This window comes from Ranitomeya imitator, chromosome 1 (genome assembly GCF_032444005.1).
Source record: "Ranitomeya imitator isolate aRanImi1 chromosome 1, aRanImi1.pri, whole genome shotgun sequence".
Classification (NCBI taxonomy): Eukaryota; Metazoa; Chordata; class Amphibia; order Anura; family Dendrobatidae; genus Ranitomeya; species Ranitomeya imitator.
This window is the reverse complement of record NC_091282.1, coordinates 23,060,802-23,074,390: the sequence shown is the minus strand read 5'-3', so window position 1 is coordinate 23,074,390 and position 13,589 is coordinate 23,060,802. Positions and strand designations below refer to the sequence as shown.

Sequence of the window (13,589 nt, the reverse complement as noted above, 5' to 3'; positions counted from 1 at the left end):
CAGGACGGCACCTGCTGCTGGGCCTCAGACATTTTCTGACAGGAAAATTATCGACAGCGACCAATTAGAGCTCAGCTTCCATGTTACCGCAGCAACCAATCAGAGCTCAGCTTCCATGTTACCACAGCAACCAGAGCTCAGTTGTTGTTTATCCAGAGTAACCAATCAGACCTCAGATTCCATTTCAGCCAGTCAGAGCTCAGCTTTCATTTTACCTCAGCACTGCAGTATAAGTACCGGAGGCCTTGTGGTCTTTTTCCTGTTCCTGTAGTTGGTCGTTGTGTGTGGAGCGCGCTCGTGTTGGCTCTTTTTTCTATTCCCGACTTTACACGTTGTTTTACCATTTTCAAATCTTATACTAAGAAAAAATCTAATAACGTGCTCTCCAGTGTGAGGAGAGCTCCTGGGCAGGTTGGGGCTGTGTTCACACCTCTAATATGCCCGAAAGCGCTCGCATCTCATAAAGGTGTCCGAGTACAGAAAAGTACGTGCTCCCTCCAGGGCCGCCGCTTTCCTACCGCCCATACTGCACCCATAGCCTTAATATGGAGGATTTCTACAAGACGTCGGAGTGTGAGACCCCCCAGAATCTGTCTATAAATCCATAATGTAATTGTGTCAGAGCAACCTAAAATGAGGACGAAAACCTCAAGTCTTCCATGAAATAAACCGTCCCTAAATATCCGCTTAGGTGAAATACATCCACATCCAGCAGAGAAACCCGTCACTGCGCTGCGGGCTGCGATATAAACCAATATAAGGACAAATGGGGATTGGAAATCGGATAATAATAACATTGAAATGGCGGCTGGACCGTAAATGTCCCGTACACAAGACAAGAGTGTGACGGGCCAGAAAGAACGAGGTTCCTTCTATAAAGTATCCCAGAATCCAGTTCATCAGACTCGCCCATCCAGTACGGATCACGTGGTTATCAGCCCTGATGTGGGTTTCGCCTCTGCTTCATCAGGAGTTGTATATGGGATGGGAAAGTAAGGGCCAGATATAACACCAGAGGAACCTGGACATGTTACTAGTATGTACGGATACACTAACAGATAATTACCACAACATGATGACCATAAGGACCTTTCATAACATGGTTCACCATAGGATATCCGTCTCTGTGCACTGACTTGTGCCCGGTCTACTTACCCCCAGCCTTACAGACACTAACACATAGTCGTGTACATACCTGGTACTCGTCATCCTCATCACCTCATCCTCAATCCTCGTTTAGAAATATTTTTTTTTTCTTAAATTCCACGGCGTTTACATGTCTGCAATACTGGAGCCTCTCTCTCTCTCTGATTCTTGTTACCTGTGGTTTGGGGAAACATGAAGTATCTGACAGGTTATGTTCCACTCCGTACACATTAGAGAATACGTCTTCTACAGTTTTATATTTCTATAAATGTTCCCCTTCAGTATTTTTTTTTAATGAACTTGTTTGTCTTGTTGTTTCCTTTTCCTTTCAGGCTCTAACTTTCAATATAAGAGAATTTTCCTGATTCACCCATGAAGAATGAATAAAGACCGAGACAATAAGGTGGAGAGGATATTAAACCTCACCCTGGAGATAATCTTCCATCTTACCAGAGAGGTGAGAGGCTCTGATGTCATCATATGACCTCATTATCTATGGGAATAACAGGGGATATGACCAGAGAGGTGAGAGGCTCTGATGTCATCACATAACTCATTATCTATGGGAATAACAGGGGATATGACCGGAGAGGTGAGAGGCTCAGATATCATCACATGACATCATTATCTATGCGAATAACAGGTGATATGACCGGAGAGGTGAGAGGCTCTGATATCATCACCTGGCCTCATTATCTATGGGAATAACAGGGGATGTGACCGGAGAGGTGAGAGGCTCTGATGTCATCACATGACCTCATTATCTATGGGAATAACAGGGGATATGACCGGAGAGGTGATGGACTCTGGAGATGTCTGTAGTGATATTATTAATGTCTCCACACTCAGGATTACACAGTAGTGAAGACCTCTAGTGATCGCTGTCAGGCCCCTGTGTCTGAAGGACAGGGAGGAACCTTGAGCCCAATCCCGGGGTCTCCACCTCACCCCCGAATACATGAGGACATCAATGACCAGAAGCTCCTAGAACTCACCAACAAGATGATTGAGCTGCTGACTGGAGAGGTGACACTGCTGGGAATGCTGGGATATTATACAGGACAGCACTGGAGGATTCTGGGTGATGATGGTATCATTGTGTGTGTCAGGTTCCTATAAGGTGTCAGGACGTCACCGTCTATTTCTCCATGGAGGAGTGGGAGTATCTAGAAGGACACAAGGATCGGTACCAGGAGGTGATGATGGAGGAGCACCGGCCCCGCACATCACCAGGTAATAGACAGGACTAAATACACATGGCCTATAATTCTCTGTATGTAATAATGATGTCAGTCCTGTCTGTGTCTCCTCAGTTCTCTCCAGTAAGAGGACAACCCCAGAGAGATGTCCCGCTCCTCCTCCTCCTCCACAGGACCATCAGGTAGATGGAGATCTCCCTATGATGTGTAGACGGCTGTGATGTCTTTGTGTTCAGTCTTGTTTTCTCCTCCAGTATTATATGTTTTATACTTGTGTAATGAGAGTGAAAACACAAAAATTGATTTGGTTTGAGTTGGTATACCTGCAGCACATAAGCTCTTGTTCACATTGGCCATAAAGCATACAGAACCTACAAGAGATAAAATGAGCAAAAACAATGCTGTAAGTAAACAAGTAAAAAGCAAAAGTGCGTTTAATTAATACAGGGTTCTAAGTTATACTGTTTTTGATCAAAAATAGCATAAAAGCCATCCCACTGTCGACAAGATGCCCTGATCCGGACGATCCTACTCTGTCTAATATTAAAAACCTTACTATGTGTCAGAGTCAACCTCAGTTTGTGAATAAGGTCAATGTAATGAGAGCGGTGGAGACGGCAGGATCACAGCTGAACACAGACATCACATGTCCGGATCTTCTCACTATTATTCCCAGGGACTTCTCCGATCTTTTACAATATTTGTTTTTCAGATTTTGGATCTGGATAAAGATGTGAACAATATTAATCGTCCAGAGAGAAATGTGAGGGGCGATCAGCGGTGTAAAGAGGAGACCCCTAATGTGAGGAGAGATCAGCGGTGTAAAGAGGAGACCCCTAATGTGAGGAGAGATCAGCGGTGTAAAGAGGAGACCCCTAATGTGAGGGGCGATCAGTGGTGTAAAGAGGAAACCATTAATGTGAGGAGAGATCAGCGATGTAAAGAGGAGACCCCTAATGTGATGGGCAATCAGCGGTGTAAAGAGGAGACCCCTAATGTGAGGGGCAATCAGCGGTGTAAAGAGGAGACTCCTAATGTGAGGGGAGATCAGTGGTGTAAAGTGGAGACCCCTAATGTGATGGGTGATCAGCGGTGTAAAGAGGAGACCCCTAATGTGAGGGGCAATCAGCGGTGTAAAGAGGAGACCCCTAATGTGAGGGGCAATCAGCAGTGTAAAGTGGAGACCCCTAATGTGAGGAGCGATCAGCGGTGTATAGAGGAGACCCCTACAGATAACCGCCCAGGTGAGTAGTGACTGCAGAATGAGGTAGAGAAGTCAACAGCTGAATTGAAATGTGATATAATAATAATAATTTTTATTTATATAGCGCCAACATATTCCGCAGCGCTTTACAAATTATAGACGGGAATTGTACAGACAATAGACATTACAGCATAACAGAAATATAGTTCAATACCGATACCAGGAGGAATGAGGGCCCTGCTGCTCGCAAGCTACAAACTATGAGGAAAAGGGGAGACACGAGAGGTGGATGGTAACAATTGCTTTAGTTATTCGGACCGGCCATAGTGTAAGGCTCGGGTGTTCATGTAAAGCTGCATGAACCAGTTACCTGCCTAAGTATGTAGCAGTACAGACACAGAGGGCTAATACTGCATAAAGTGTATGAGAACATGATGCGAGGAACCTTTTTTTTTTTTTTTTTTTATAAATAGGCCACACAGGGATCGTTAGGTTAATGCATTGAGGCGGTAGGCCAGTCTGAACAAATTAGTTTTTAAGGTACGCTTAAAACTGTGGGGATTGGGGATTAATCGTATTAACCTAGGTAGTGCATTCCAAAGAATCGGCGCAGCACGTGTAAAGTCTTGGAGACGGGAGTGGGAGGTTCTGATTATTGAGGATGCTAACCTGAGGTCATTAGCGGAGCGGAGGGCACGGGTAGGGTGGTAGACTGATACCAGGGAGGAGATGTAGGGTGGTGCTGAGCCATGGAGTGCTTTGTGGATAAGGGTAGTAGTTTTGTACTGGATTCTGGAGTGGATGGGTAGCCAGTGTAATGACTGGCACAGGGTAGAGGCATCGGTGTAACGGTTGGTGAGGAATATGATCCTGGCTGCAGCATTCAGGACAGATTGGAGCGGGGAGAGTTTGGTAAGAGGGAGGCCGATTAGTAGAGAGTTACAATAGTCCAGACGAGAATGAATAAGTGAAACAGTAAGAGTTTTTGCAGAGTTGAAAGTAAGAAAAGGGCGAATTCTATTGATATTGATTCATATTGTTATAGATGACAACACAAGTTGTGCGTTTATAATACTTGAGACCGTCATTATCACAGTTGACAAACCTCACCGTCCTTATGAAAGTTAAGTATCACTTCTTAGATATAATCCATTTTGTCCTGATAGTATGCCTGGTCCTAGAAAAGTAATGAATTATACTTGTAGGTTTCTACAGGATTGTTTTGCTAAAGCCATTACATCAGTTGATTGTGCAGGACACGAGATTTGATATAAATAAGAAGTACCGTATTTTCCGGCGTATAAGACGACTTTTTAACCCCTAAAAATTGTCCCAAAAGTCGGGGGTCGTCTTATACGCCGGGTACTGGTGCACGGAGCGATCCTGGATGGTTCCCAGGGTCTGAAGGAGAGGAGATTCTCCTTCAGGCCCTGGGATCCATATTCATGTAAAAAATAAAGAATAAAAATAAAAAATATGGATATACTCACCCCTCCGACGGACCCTGGCTCTCAGCGCTGCAAGCGTCTGCCTCCATTCCTAAGAATGCAGTGAGTGAAGGACCTTCGATGACGTAGCGGTCAGGTGACCGGTCACCTGACCGCTCACGTGACTGCGACGTCATCAAAGGTCCTTCACTCACTGCATTCTTATGAATGGAGGCAGACGCTTGCAGCGCTGAGAGCCAGGGTCCGTCGGAGGGGTGAGTATATCCATATTTTTTATTTTTATTCTTTATTTTTTACATGAATATGGATCCCAGGGCCTGAAGGAGAGTCTCCTCTCCTTCAGACCCTGGGAACCACACGCCGTATAAGATGACTGGGCGTATAAGATGACCCCCGTCTTATACGGCGGGTATATCCCAAATTCCATATTTTTTATGGAAAAGTTGGGGGTCGTCTTATATGCCCAGTCGTCTTATACACCAGAAAATACGGTAGTATTTGTTTGCAGCATGCTCACTTTCTTTTGGGACAGAAAATTTAGGGATTTTTTTTTCATCGCAATGTTCTCTAATGTGGGAAATATGTTCTTGGTTGTACATTTCTGTTGCTGACTCCTCACCCTTATAAAGTCTTTATATGCCATAAAAAACTGACCGCCGGCCATGACCAATCATCGATATTGGCATGGGATTTAAACACCGCTCCGCTGATTGGTCGCACCCGGCGTGACCAATCAGCGACAGGCGCAGTCCGGCCGCGAAGTATTCATTGCATTATTCTTAAATCTTCATAAATAAACAACATGCATGTTCTAAAATACCTTTTGCGTTAGAATCGTGCCACCATCTAGTTACATATAAAAATGTATTGAACATTCATTCTGTAACTTTATTGGAAATTAGTTGTTTCCTTTCCCTTCAAAGTTTCTTTTGATACCTTTTCTCTTATAGAAGGCTGCGGATCTTCTCTGTGAAGCATCCAGCAGTAGTCCCCCATCATGTTCGCGCTCCAGCTACAGTGGGGGAAAAAAGTATTTAGTCAGCCACCAATTGTGCAAGTTCTCCTACTTATAAAGATGAGAGAGGCCTGTAATTGACATCATAGTTAGACCACAACTATGATAGTCAAAAGGAGAAAACGTATCCAGAAAATCACCTTCCCTGATTTGGTAAGATTTATTTTTCAAATTATGGTGGAAAATAAGTATTTGGTCATTAACAAAAGTTCATCTCAATATTTTGTTATATTTCCTTTGTTGGCAATGACAGAGGTCAAACGTTTTCTGTAAGCCTTTACAAGGTCGGCACACACTGTTGGTGGTATGTTGGCCCATTCCTACATGCAGATCTCCTCTAGAACGGTGATGTTTTGGGCCTGTCGCTTGGCAACACGGACTTTCAACTCCCTCCAAAGGTTTTCTTTGGGGTTGAGATCTGGAGACTGGCTAGGCCACTCTAGGACCTTCATATACTTCTTACGAAGCCATTCCTTCATTGCCCTGGCGGTGTGCTTGGGACCCATCCACGTTTCATCTTCAATGCCCTTGCTGATGGAAGGAGGTTTGCTCTCACGATACATGGCCTCATTCATTCTTTCATGTACACGGATCAGTTGTTCTGGTCCCTTTGCAGAGAATCAGCCCCAAAGCATGATGCTGCAACCCCCATGCTTCACAGTAGGTATGGTGTTCTTTGGATGCAACTCAGCATTCTGTCTCCTCCAAACACAACGAGTTTTGTTTCTACCGAACAGTTCTACTTTAGTTTCATCAGACCATATGACATTCTCCCAGTAATTTTCTGCATAATCCAAATGCTCTCTAGCAAACTTCAGATGGGCTCAAACATGTACTGGCTTAAGCAGGGGGACACGTCTGGCACTACAGGATCTGAGTCCCTGGCGGTGTAGTGTGTTACTGATGGTAGCCTTTGTTACGGTGGTCCCAGCTTTATACAGGTCATTCACTAGGTCCCACCGTGTGGTTCTGGGATTTTTGCTCACCGTTCTTTTGATCATTTTGACCCCTCGGGGTGAGATATTGTGTGGAGCCCTAAATCGAGGGAGATTATCAGTGGTCTTGTATGTTTTCCATTTTCTTATTGCTCCCACAGTTGATTTCATCACACCAAGCTGCTTGCCTATTGCAGATTCAGTCTTCCCAGCCTGGTGCAGGGCTATAATTTTGTTTCTGGTGTCCTTCGACAGCTCTTTGGTCTTCATCACAAGGGAGTTTGAAGTGTGACTGTTTGAGGTTGTGGACAGGTGTCTTTTATACTGATAACAAGTTCGAACAGGAGCCATTACTTGAGGTAATGAGTGGAGGACAGAGGAGCCTCTCAAAGAAGAAGTTACAGATCTGTGAGAGCCAGAAATCTTGCATTTTTTTTAGGTGACCAAATATTTACTTTCCACCATAATTTGCTAAATAAATCTTGCCAAATCAGACAAGGTGATTTTCTAGATTTGTTTTCTCATTTTGACTCTCATAGTTGTGGTCTACCTATGATATCAATTACAAGCCTCTCTCATCTTTTTATGTAGGAGAACTTGCACAATTGGTGGCTGACTAAATCCTTTTTTCCCCCACTATACCTTGGTATTGACGTTCCATCTCCTTTATGTCCTGATGAAATTTTTCTTGTTGCTCTTCGCTAACAGCACCAAGGTTTTCAGGAAAGTAGTCCAAATAGGAATGTGAAAAATGTAACTTTAAATTCGTCAGACGACCCGAGTGTCACGAATTTACTGCAACAGAGAGGTGATAGAAGACCGCAGCGTCTGATTTCCCAAACTCCTGCACTGATTAGAAGCACCCCGCCAACATATTAAACGGTGCAGGTTGCTTCTAGCAGTGCAGGGGTTCAACTGTTCAGTTGAGAGCTTCTAGATTTAATCTCATTCGCATAAAGGAGGGAGATGAGTGGAAGACAGCCTTCAATACAACTGAGGGACACTATGAAAATCTTGTGATGCCATTTGGGTTGCCTAATGCTACGGTCGTCTTTCAACACTTTGTTAATGACATTTTTAGTCACCTGGCAGGTAGTTTTGTTGTGACCTTGATGACATATTGATTTATTCTCCTGACTGCTAATCACGTCCGGTACATGTCAGGCAGGTCTAACAAATACTCAGAGACAATAAATTATTCGACAAACCAGACAAATGCATGTCTTCTGTTCAGGAGATCCCGTTTCTGGATTATTTTTTTTATCGTCCACCGGTTTTCGCATGGATCCGGCCAAAGTCTAGGTAGTACTGGATTGTGATCACCCTGAGGACCTAAAGGCGTTACAAAGGTTTTCGGTTTCGCCAACTGCTATCGTAAATTCATCAAAATCATTTCGATAGTGGCTAAACCTCTGACAGATATGACCAGGAAAGGGACAGATTTTTCCAAATGGTCCAGCCAGGGAATCTTTTCAATCAGATCATTTGAATTTCAAGATATATTCAAATTTTGATTTTGTTTTTAGAAACAATCAAAACTAAATAGAACAAACACACATATTAAAAAAAACATATACGCTATTACAAAATAAATAAAAAATGCTTCATATTAACGTTCATCTTAGGTATTATCATTCGCTTACTACTGTTTACATATGAGATTACAGATATAAATAAATACAATCTGACTGTTCGTGCATTGCACCAAAATACAGAGAATCCATTTATGTATAGTTATCTAGGACCCTTTTGTTTCCCAGAACCAAAATCTAACACTTTCGGTGTGTGAGTCAGGGATCTGAGATGAGTTAGGATATTTTACAGGTTTATGACAGGGAAAGGTACAGACGGTCTATCATAGTGTTTCTGAGAAGGCTTTCCGATGCAATCCCCACAGTAACATAGTAACATAGTTAGTAAGGCCGAAAAAAGACATTTGTCCATCCAGTTCAGCCTATATTCCATCATAATAAATCCCCAGATCTACGTCCTTCTACAGAACCTAATAATTGTATGATACAATATTGTTCTGCTCCAGGAAGACATCCAGGCCTCTCTTGAACCCCTCGACTGAGTTCGCAATCACCAACTCCTCAGGCAAGCAATTCCAGATTCTCACTGCCCTAACAGTAAAGAATCCTCTTCTATGTTGGTGGAAAAACCTTCTCTCCTCCAGACGCAAAGAATGCCCCCTTGTGCCCGTCACCTTCCTTGGTATAAACAGATCCTCAGCGAGATATTTGTATTGTCCCCTTATATACTTATACATGGTTATTAGATCGCCCCTCAGTCGTCTTTTTTCTAGACTAAATAATCCTAATTTCGCTAATCTATCTGGGTATTGTAGTTCTCCCATCCCCTTTATTAATTTTGTTGCCCTCCTTTGTACTCTCTCTGGTTCTATTATATCCTTCCTGAGCACCGGTGCCCAAAACTGGACACAGTACTCCATGTGCGGTCTAACTAGGGATTTGTACAGAGGCAGTATAATGCTCTCATCATGTGTATCCAGACCTCTTTTAATGCACCCCATGATCCTGTTTGCCTTGGCAGCTGCTGCCTGGCACTGGCTGCTCCAAGTAAGTTTATCATTAACTAGGATCCCCAAGTCCTTCTCCCTGTCAGATTTACCCAGTGGTTTCCCATTCAGTGTGTAATGGTGACATTGATTCCTTCTTCCCATGTGTATAACCTTACATTTATCATTGTTAAACCTCATCTGCCACCTTTCAGCCCAAGTTTCCAACTTATCCAGATCCATCTGTAGCAGAATACTATCTTCTCTTGTATTAACTGCTTTACATAATTTTGTATCATCTGCAAATATCGATATTTTACTGTGTAAACCTTCTACCAGATCATTAATGAATATGTTGAAGAGAACAGGTCCCAATACCGACCCCTGCGGTACCCACTGGTCACAGCGACCCAGTTAGAGACTATAACATTTATAACCACCCTCTGCTTTCTATCACTAAGCCAGTTACTAACCCATTTACACACATTTTCCCCCAGACCAAGCATTCTCATTTTGTGTACCAACCTCTTGTGCGGCACGGTATCAAACGCTTTGGAAAAATCGAGATATACCACGTCCAATGACTCACCGTGGTCCAGCCTATAGCTTACCTCTTCATAAAAACTGATTAGATTGGTTTGACAGGAGCGATTTCTCATAAACCCATGCTGATATGGAGTTAAACAGTTATTCTCATTGAGATAATCCAGAATAACATCCCTCAGAAACCCTTGAAATATTTTACCAACAATAGAGGTTAGACTTACTGGCCTATAATTTCCAGGTTCACTTTTAGAGCCCTTTTTGAATATTGGCACCACATTTGCTATGCGCCAGTCCTGCGGAACAGACCCTGTCGCTATAGAGTCCCTAAAAATAAGAAATAATGGTTTATCTATTACATTACTTAGTTCTCTTAGTACTCGTGGGTGTATGCCATCCGGACCCGGAGATTTATCTATTTTAATCTTATTTAGCCGGTTTCGCACCTCTTCTTGGGTTAGATTGGTGACCCTTAATATAGGGTTTTCATTGTTTCTTGGGATTTCACCTAGCATTTCATTTTCCACCGTGAATACCATGGAGAAGAAGGTGTTTAATATGTTAGCTTTTTCCTCGTCATCTACAACCATTCTTTCCTCACTATTTTTTAAGGGGCCTACATTTTCAGTTTTTATTCTTTTACTATTGATATAGTTGAAGAACATTTTGGGATTAGTTTTACTCTCCTTAGCAATGTGCTTCTCTGTTTCCTTTTTGGCAGCTTTAATTAGTTTTTTAGATAAAGTATTTTTCTCCCTATAGTTTTTTAGAGCTTCAATGGTGCCATCCTGCTTTAGTAGTGCAAATGCTTTCTTTTTACTGTTAATTGCCTGTCTTACTTCTTTGTTTAGCCACATTGGGTTTTTCCTATTTCTAGTCCTTTTATTCCCACAAGGTATAAACCGCTTACACTGCCTATTTAGGATGTTCTTAAACATTTTCCATTTATTATCTGTATTCTTATTTCTGAGGATATTGTCCCAGTCTACCAGATTAAGGGCATCTCTAAGCTGGTCAAACTTTGCCTTCCTAAAGTTCAGTGTTTTTGTGACTCCCTGACAAGTCCCCCTAGTGAAAGACAGGTGAAACTGTACAATATTGTGGTCGCTATTTCCTAGATGCCCGACCACCTGCAGTTTTGTTATTCTGTCAGGTCTATTAGATAGTATTAGGTCTAAAAGTGCTGCTCCTCTGGTTGGATTCTGCACCAATTGTGAAAGATAATTTTTCTTGGTTATTAGCAGAAACCTGTTGCCTTTATGGGTTTCACAGGTTTCTGTTTCCCAGTTAATATCCGGGTAGTTAAAGTCCCCCATAACCAGGACCTCATTATGGGTTGCAGCTTCATCTATCTGCTTTAGAAGTAGACTTTCCATGGTTTCTGTTATATTTGGGGGTTTGTAACAGACCCCAATGAGAATTTTGTTACCATTTTTCCCTCCATGAATTTCAACCCATATGGACTCGACATCCTCATTCCCTTCGCTAATATCCTCCCTTAAAGTTAGCCATTGTTCCCATATCTTTATGAATTTTTTTAGAGTGTTTCTTTTAATATATGTTCCACTTTCCACACATAAGACATTATTTAGTTTGGATTTCAATTCTTCTATCTTTGGGCAGGATTTCTCTATCCAGTGTATTTCTAATAGTTTTCTAGTTTGAAATAGCACTCGGGAGATAGCTATAGATATAGGTGAATCTGAATCCAGCCCCCCACACACACAGACCAAGTACGGTAAGCAGATTCTGGGTTCCAACGATATATGGATTCCGAACACAGATTTTATCAAGTCAACTAGCCCTTTCCAATAATTCCCAATGTTTACACACTCCCACATCATGTGCATTAGGTGAGCGTTGTTTTTCCCGCATCTTGGACACATGCTGTCCACTCTTATACCAAGCCAGGGAAGCTTTTGATATCTTAAAGAGATATTTTGCTTCTGCACCAATCCTTATACAGCCTGACGTCACTCAGCCATTTATTGTAGAAGTTGACGCTTCTGAAGTGGAGTTGAGGCCTGTATTGTCACAGGGAGCAACTCCTAGTAAATGGTGTCCATGCACTTATTTTACTAAGAAACTGTAATCTGCGGATGAAAACTATGTCATTGGTAACAGCGAACTCTTGGTAATTAAGTGGGTTTTTGAAGAATGGCGTTATTTTATGAAAGGGCAGTTCATCCGGTCATGGTAATTGCTGATCATAAGGCAAGGTGATCCTTATTCTTCACCAGATTCAGTTTTTTGTGACATATAGTTTTAGGAATAAGAATATTAAGGTGGATTCCTTGTCCCAATGTTTTTCTGGGGGGTCGAGATAATTGTCAACCGGTTTTTCAACCATATAAAGGGGTAGTTATAGCTTCTATAAGGTCTGATCTTGAGAAAGAGGTGGTAGAGGCAGGGACACCCCTGCTGCCTGTCCATTTAGGTAAACTGTTTGTATCTGTGAATCTCCATCTCAAAGTTATAAGTGGACATTATGATTCGGTCTTTGCCGTACACCCGAGTAGTAAAGCTACCACAGATCTCCTTACTCGGCGTTTATGGTGGTCTGGGGTGCATCAGTATGTTGTTTTGTTTCTGCGCATTCTAAGAAATGTCATGCTCGTCTGTCTGGCTCTCTCAAGCCATTGGCAGTTTCCAGTAGACTTTGGACTCACCTATCAGTGGATTTCATAACCAGTCTACCCGTACCTGCAGGTAATACAGTTATTTTGGTGGTGGTGGACAGGTTCATCAAGATGTCTCATGTAATTGCAGTATCCACTTTACCTAACGCGAAGACCTTGGCGCAAATTTTCATCAATGAAGTCATAAAATTACATGGAATGCCTACCGATATTATTTCTGACCGATGGGTGCAATTTATTTCCAAATTTTGGAAAGCGTTCACCGCTCCTTTGGGGATCCATCTGTCGTATTCCTCAGCCTTTTATCCACAGTCTAATGGACAAACTAAACATGTTAACCATAATCTCAAGATTTAGGTGTTTTGTGTCTGAGAATCAGGAGAATTGGGTTACTTACCTCTAGCTGAATTCGTGGTGAATAACCATTGTCATGAGTCTACTGGTAAGTTCCGGCTCTTCAGGGCATACAGGGTTTCATCCTCAGTTCAGCTAATAGGAATCATTCTTCAGGAATTTCTGAAGAGGAACGGTTTTTATCATCTATTAAGTCTGTATGGCACGAGGTTGTTAATAATTTGAAAAATATGTTGTCTAAATATAAGAGTGTGGCCGATTGGAGATGTTGGGTGGGTCCAGAGTTGTGCGTTGGTGATTTGGTATGGTTGCCCTCGAGGAACATTAAGTTGAAGGTCTCTTCTTGGAAACTCGGTCCCAGGTTCATAAGTCCTTATAAAATTGTGGCCATCATCAATCCTGTATCATTCCGCCTTTAATTGCCACCTACTTTTAAAATTCATGTGTTTCACTGGACTCTACCAAAAAACTATGTTGCGTCCTTTGACTACTCTGAACTATCACCACCACCTCCATGTCTGGTCATTGTTGATGGAAATTTGGAATTTCAGATTGCTAATATCATTGATTCTTGCTTGATTTGTCAGT

The 13,589-nt window shown here is 42.3% G+C and overlaps 1 protein-coding gene across 1 annotated transcript in view; it reads left to right on the top strand.

The window, feature by feature from the left end:
* LOC138659048 (oocyte zinc finger protein XlCOF7.1-like) overlaps positions 1–13,589 on the top strand; it is a 51,861-nt gene that overhangs the window by 24,547 nt on the left and 13,725 nt on the right. The window contains exons 4-6 of the mRNA XM_069745878.1: positions 2,256–2,379; positions 2,460–2,527; positions 3,058–3,589. Of these exons, the coding sequence (XP_069601979.1) occupies positions 2,256–2,379; positions 2,460–2,527; positions 3,058–3,589 (724 nt within the window). The remainder of the gene's footprint in view (positions 1–2,255; positions 2,380–2,459; positions 2,528–3,057; positions 3,590–13,589) is intronic.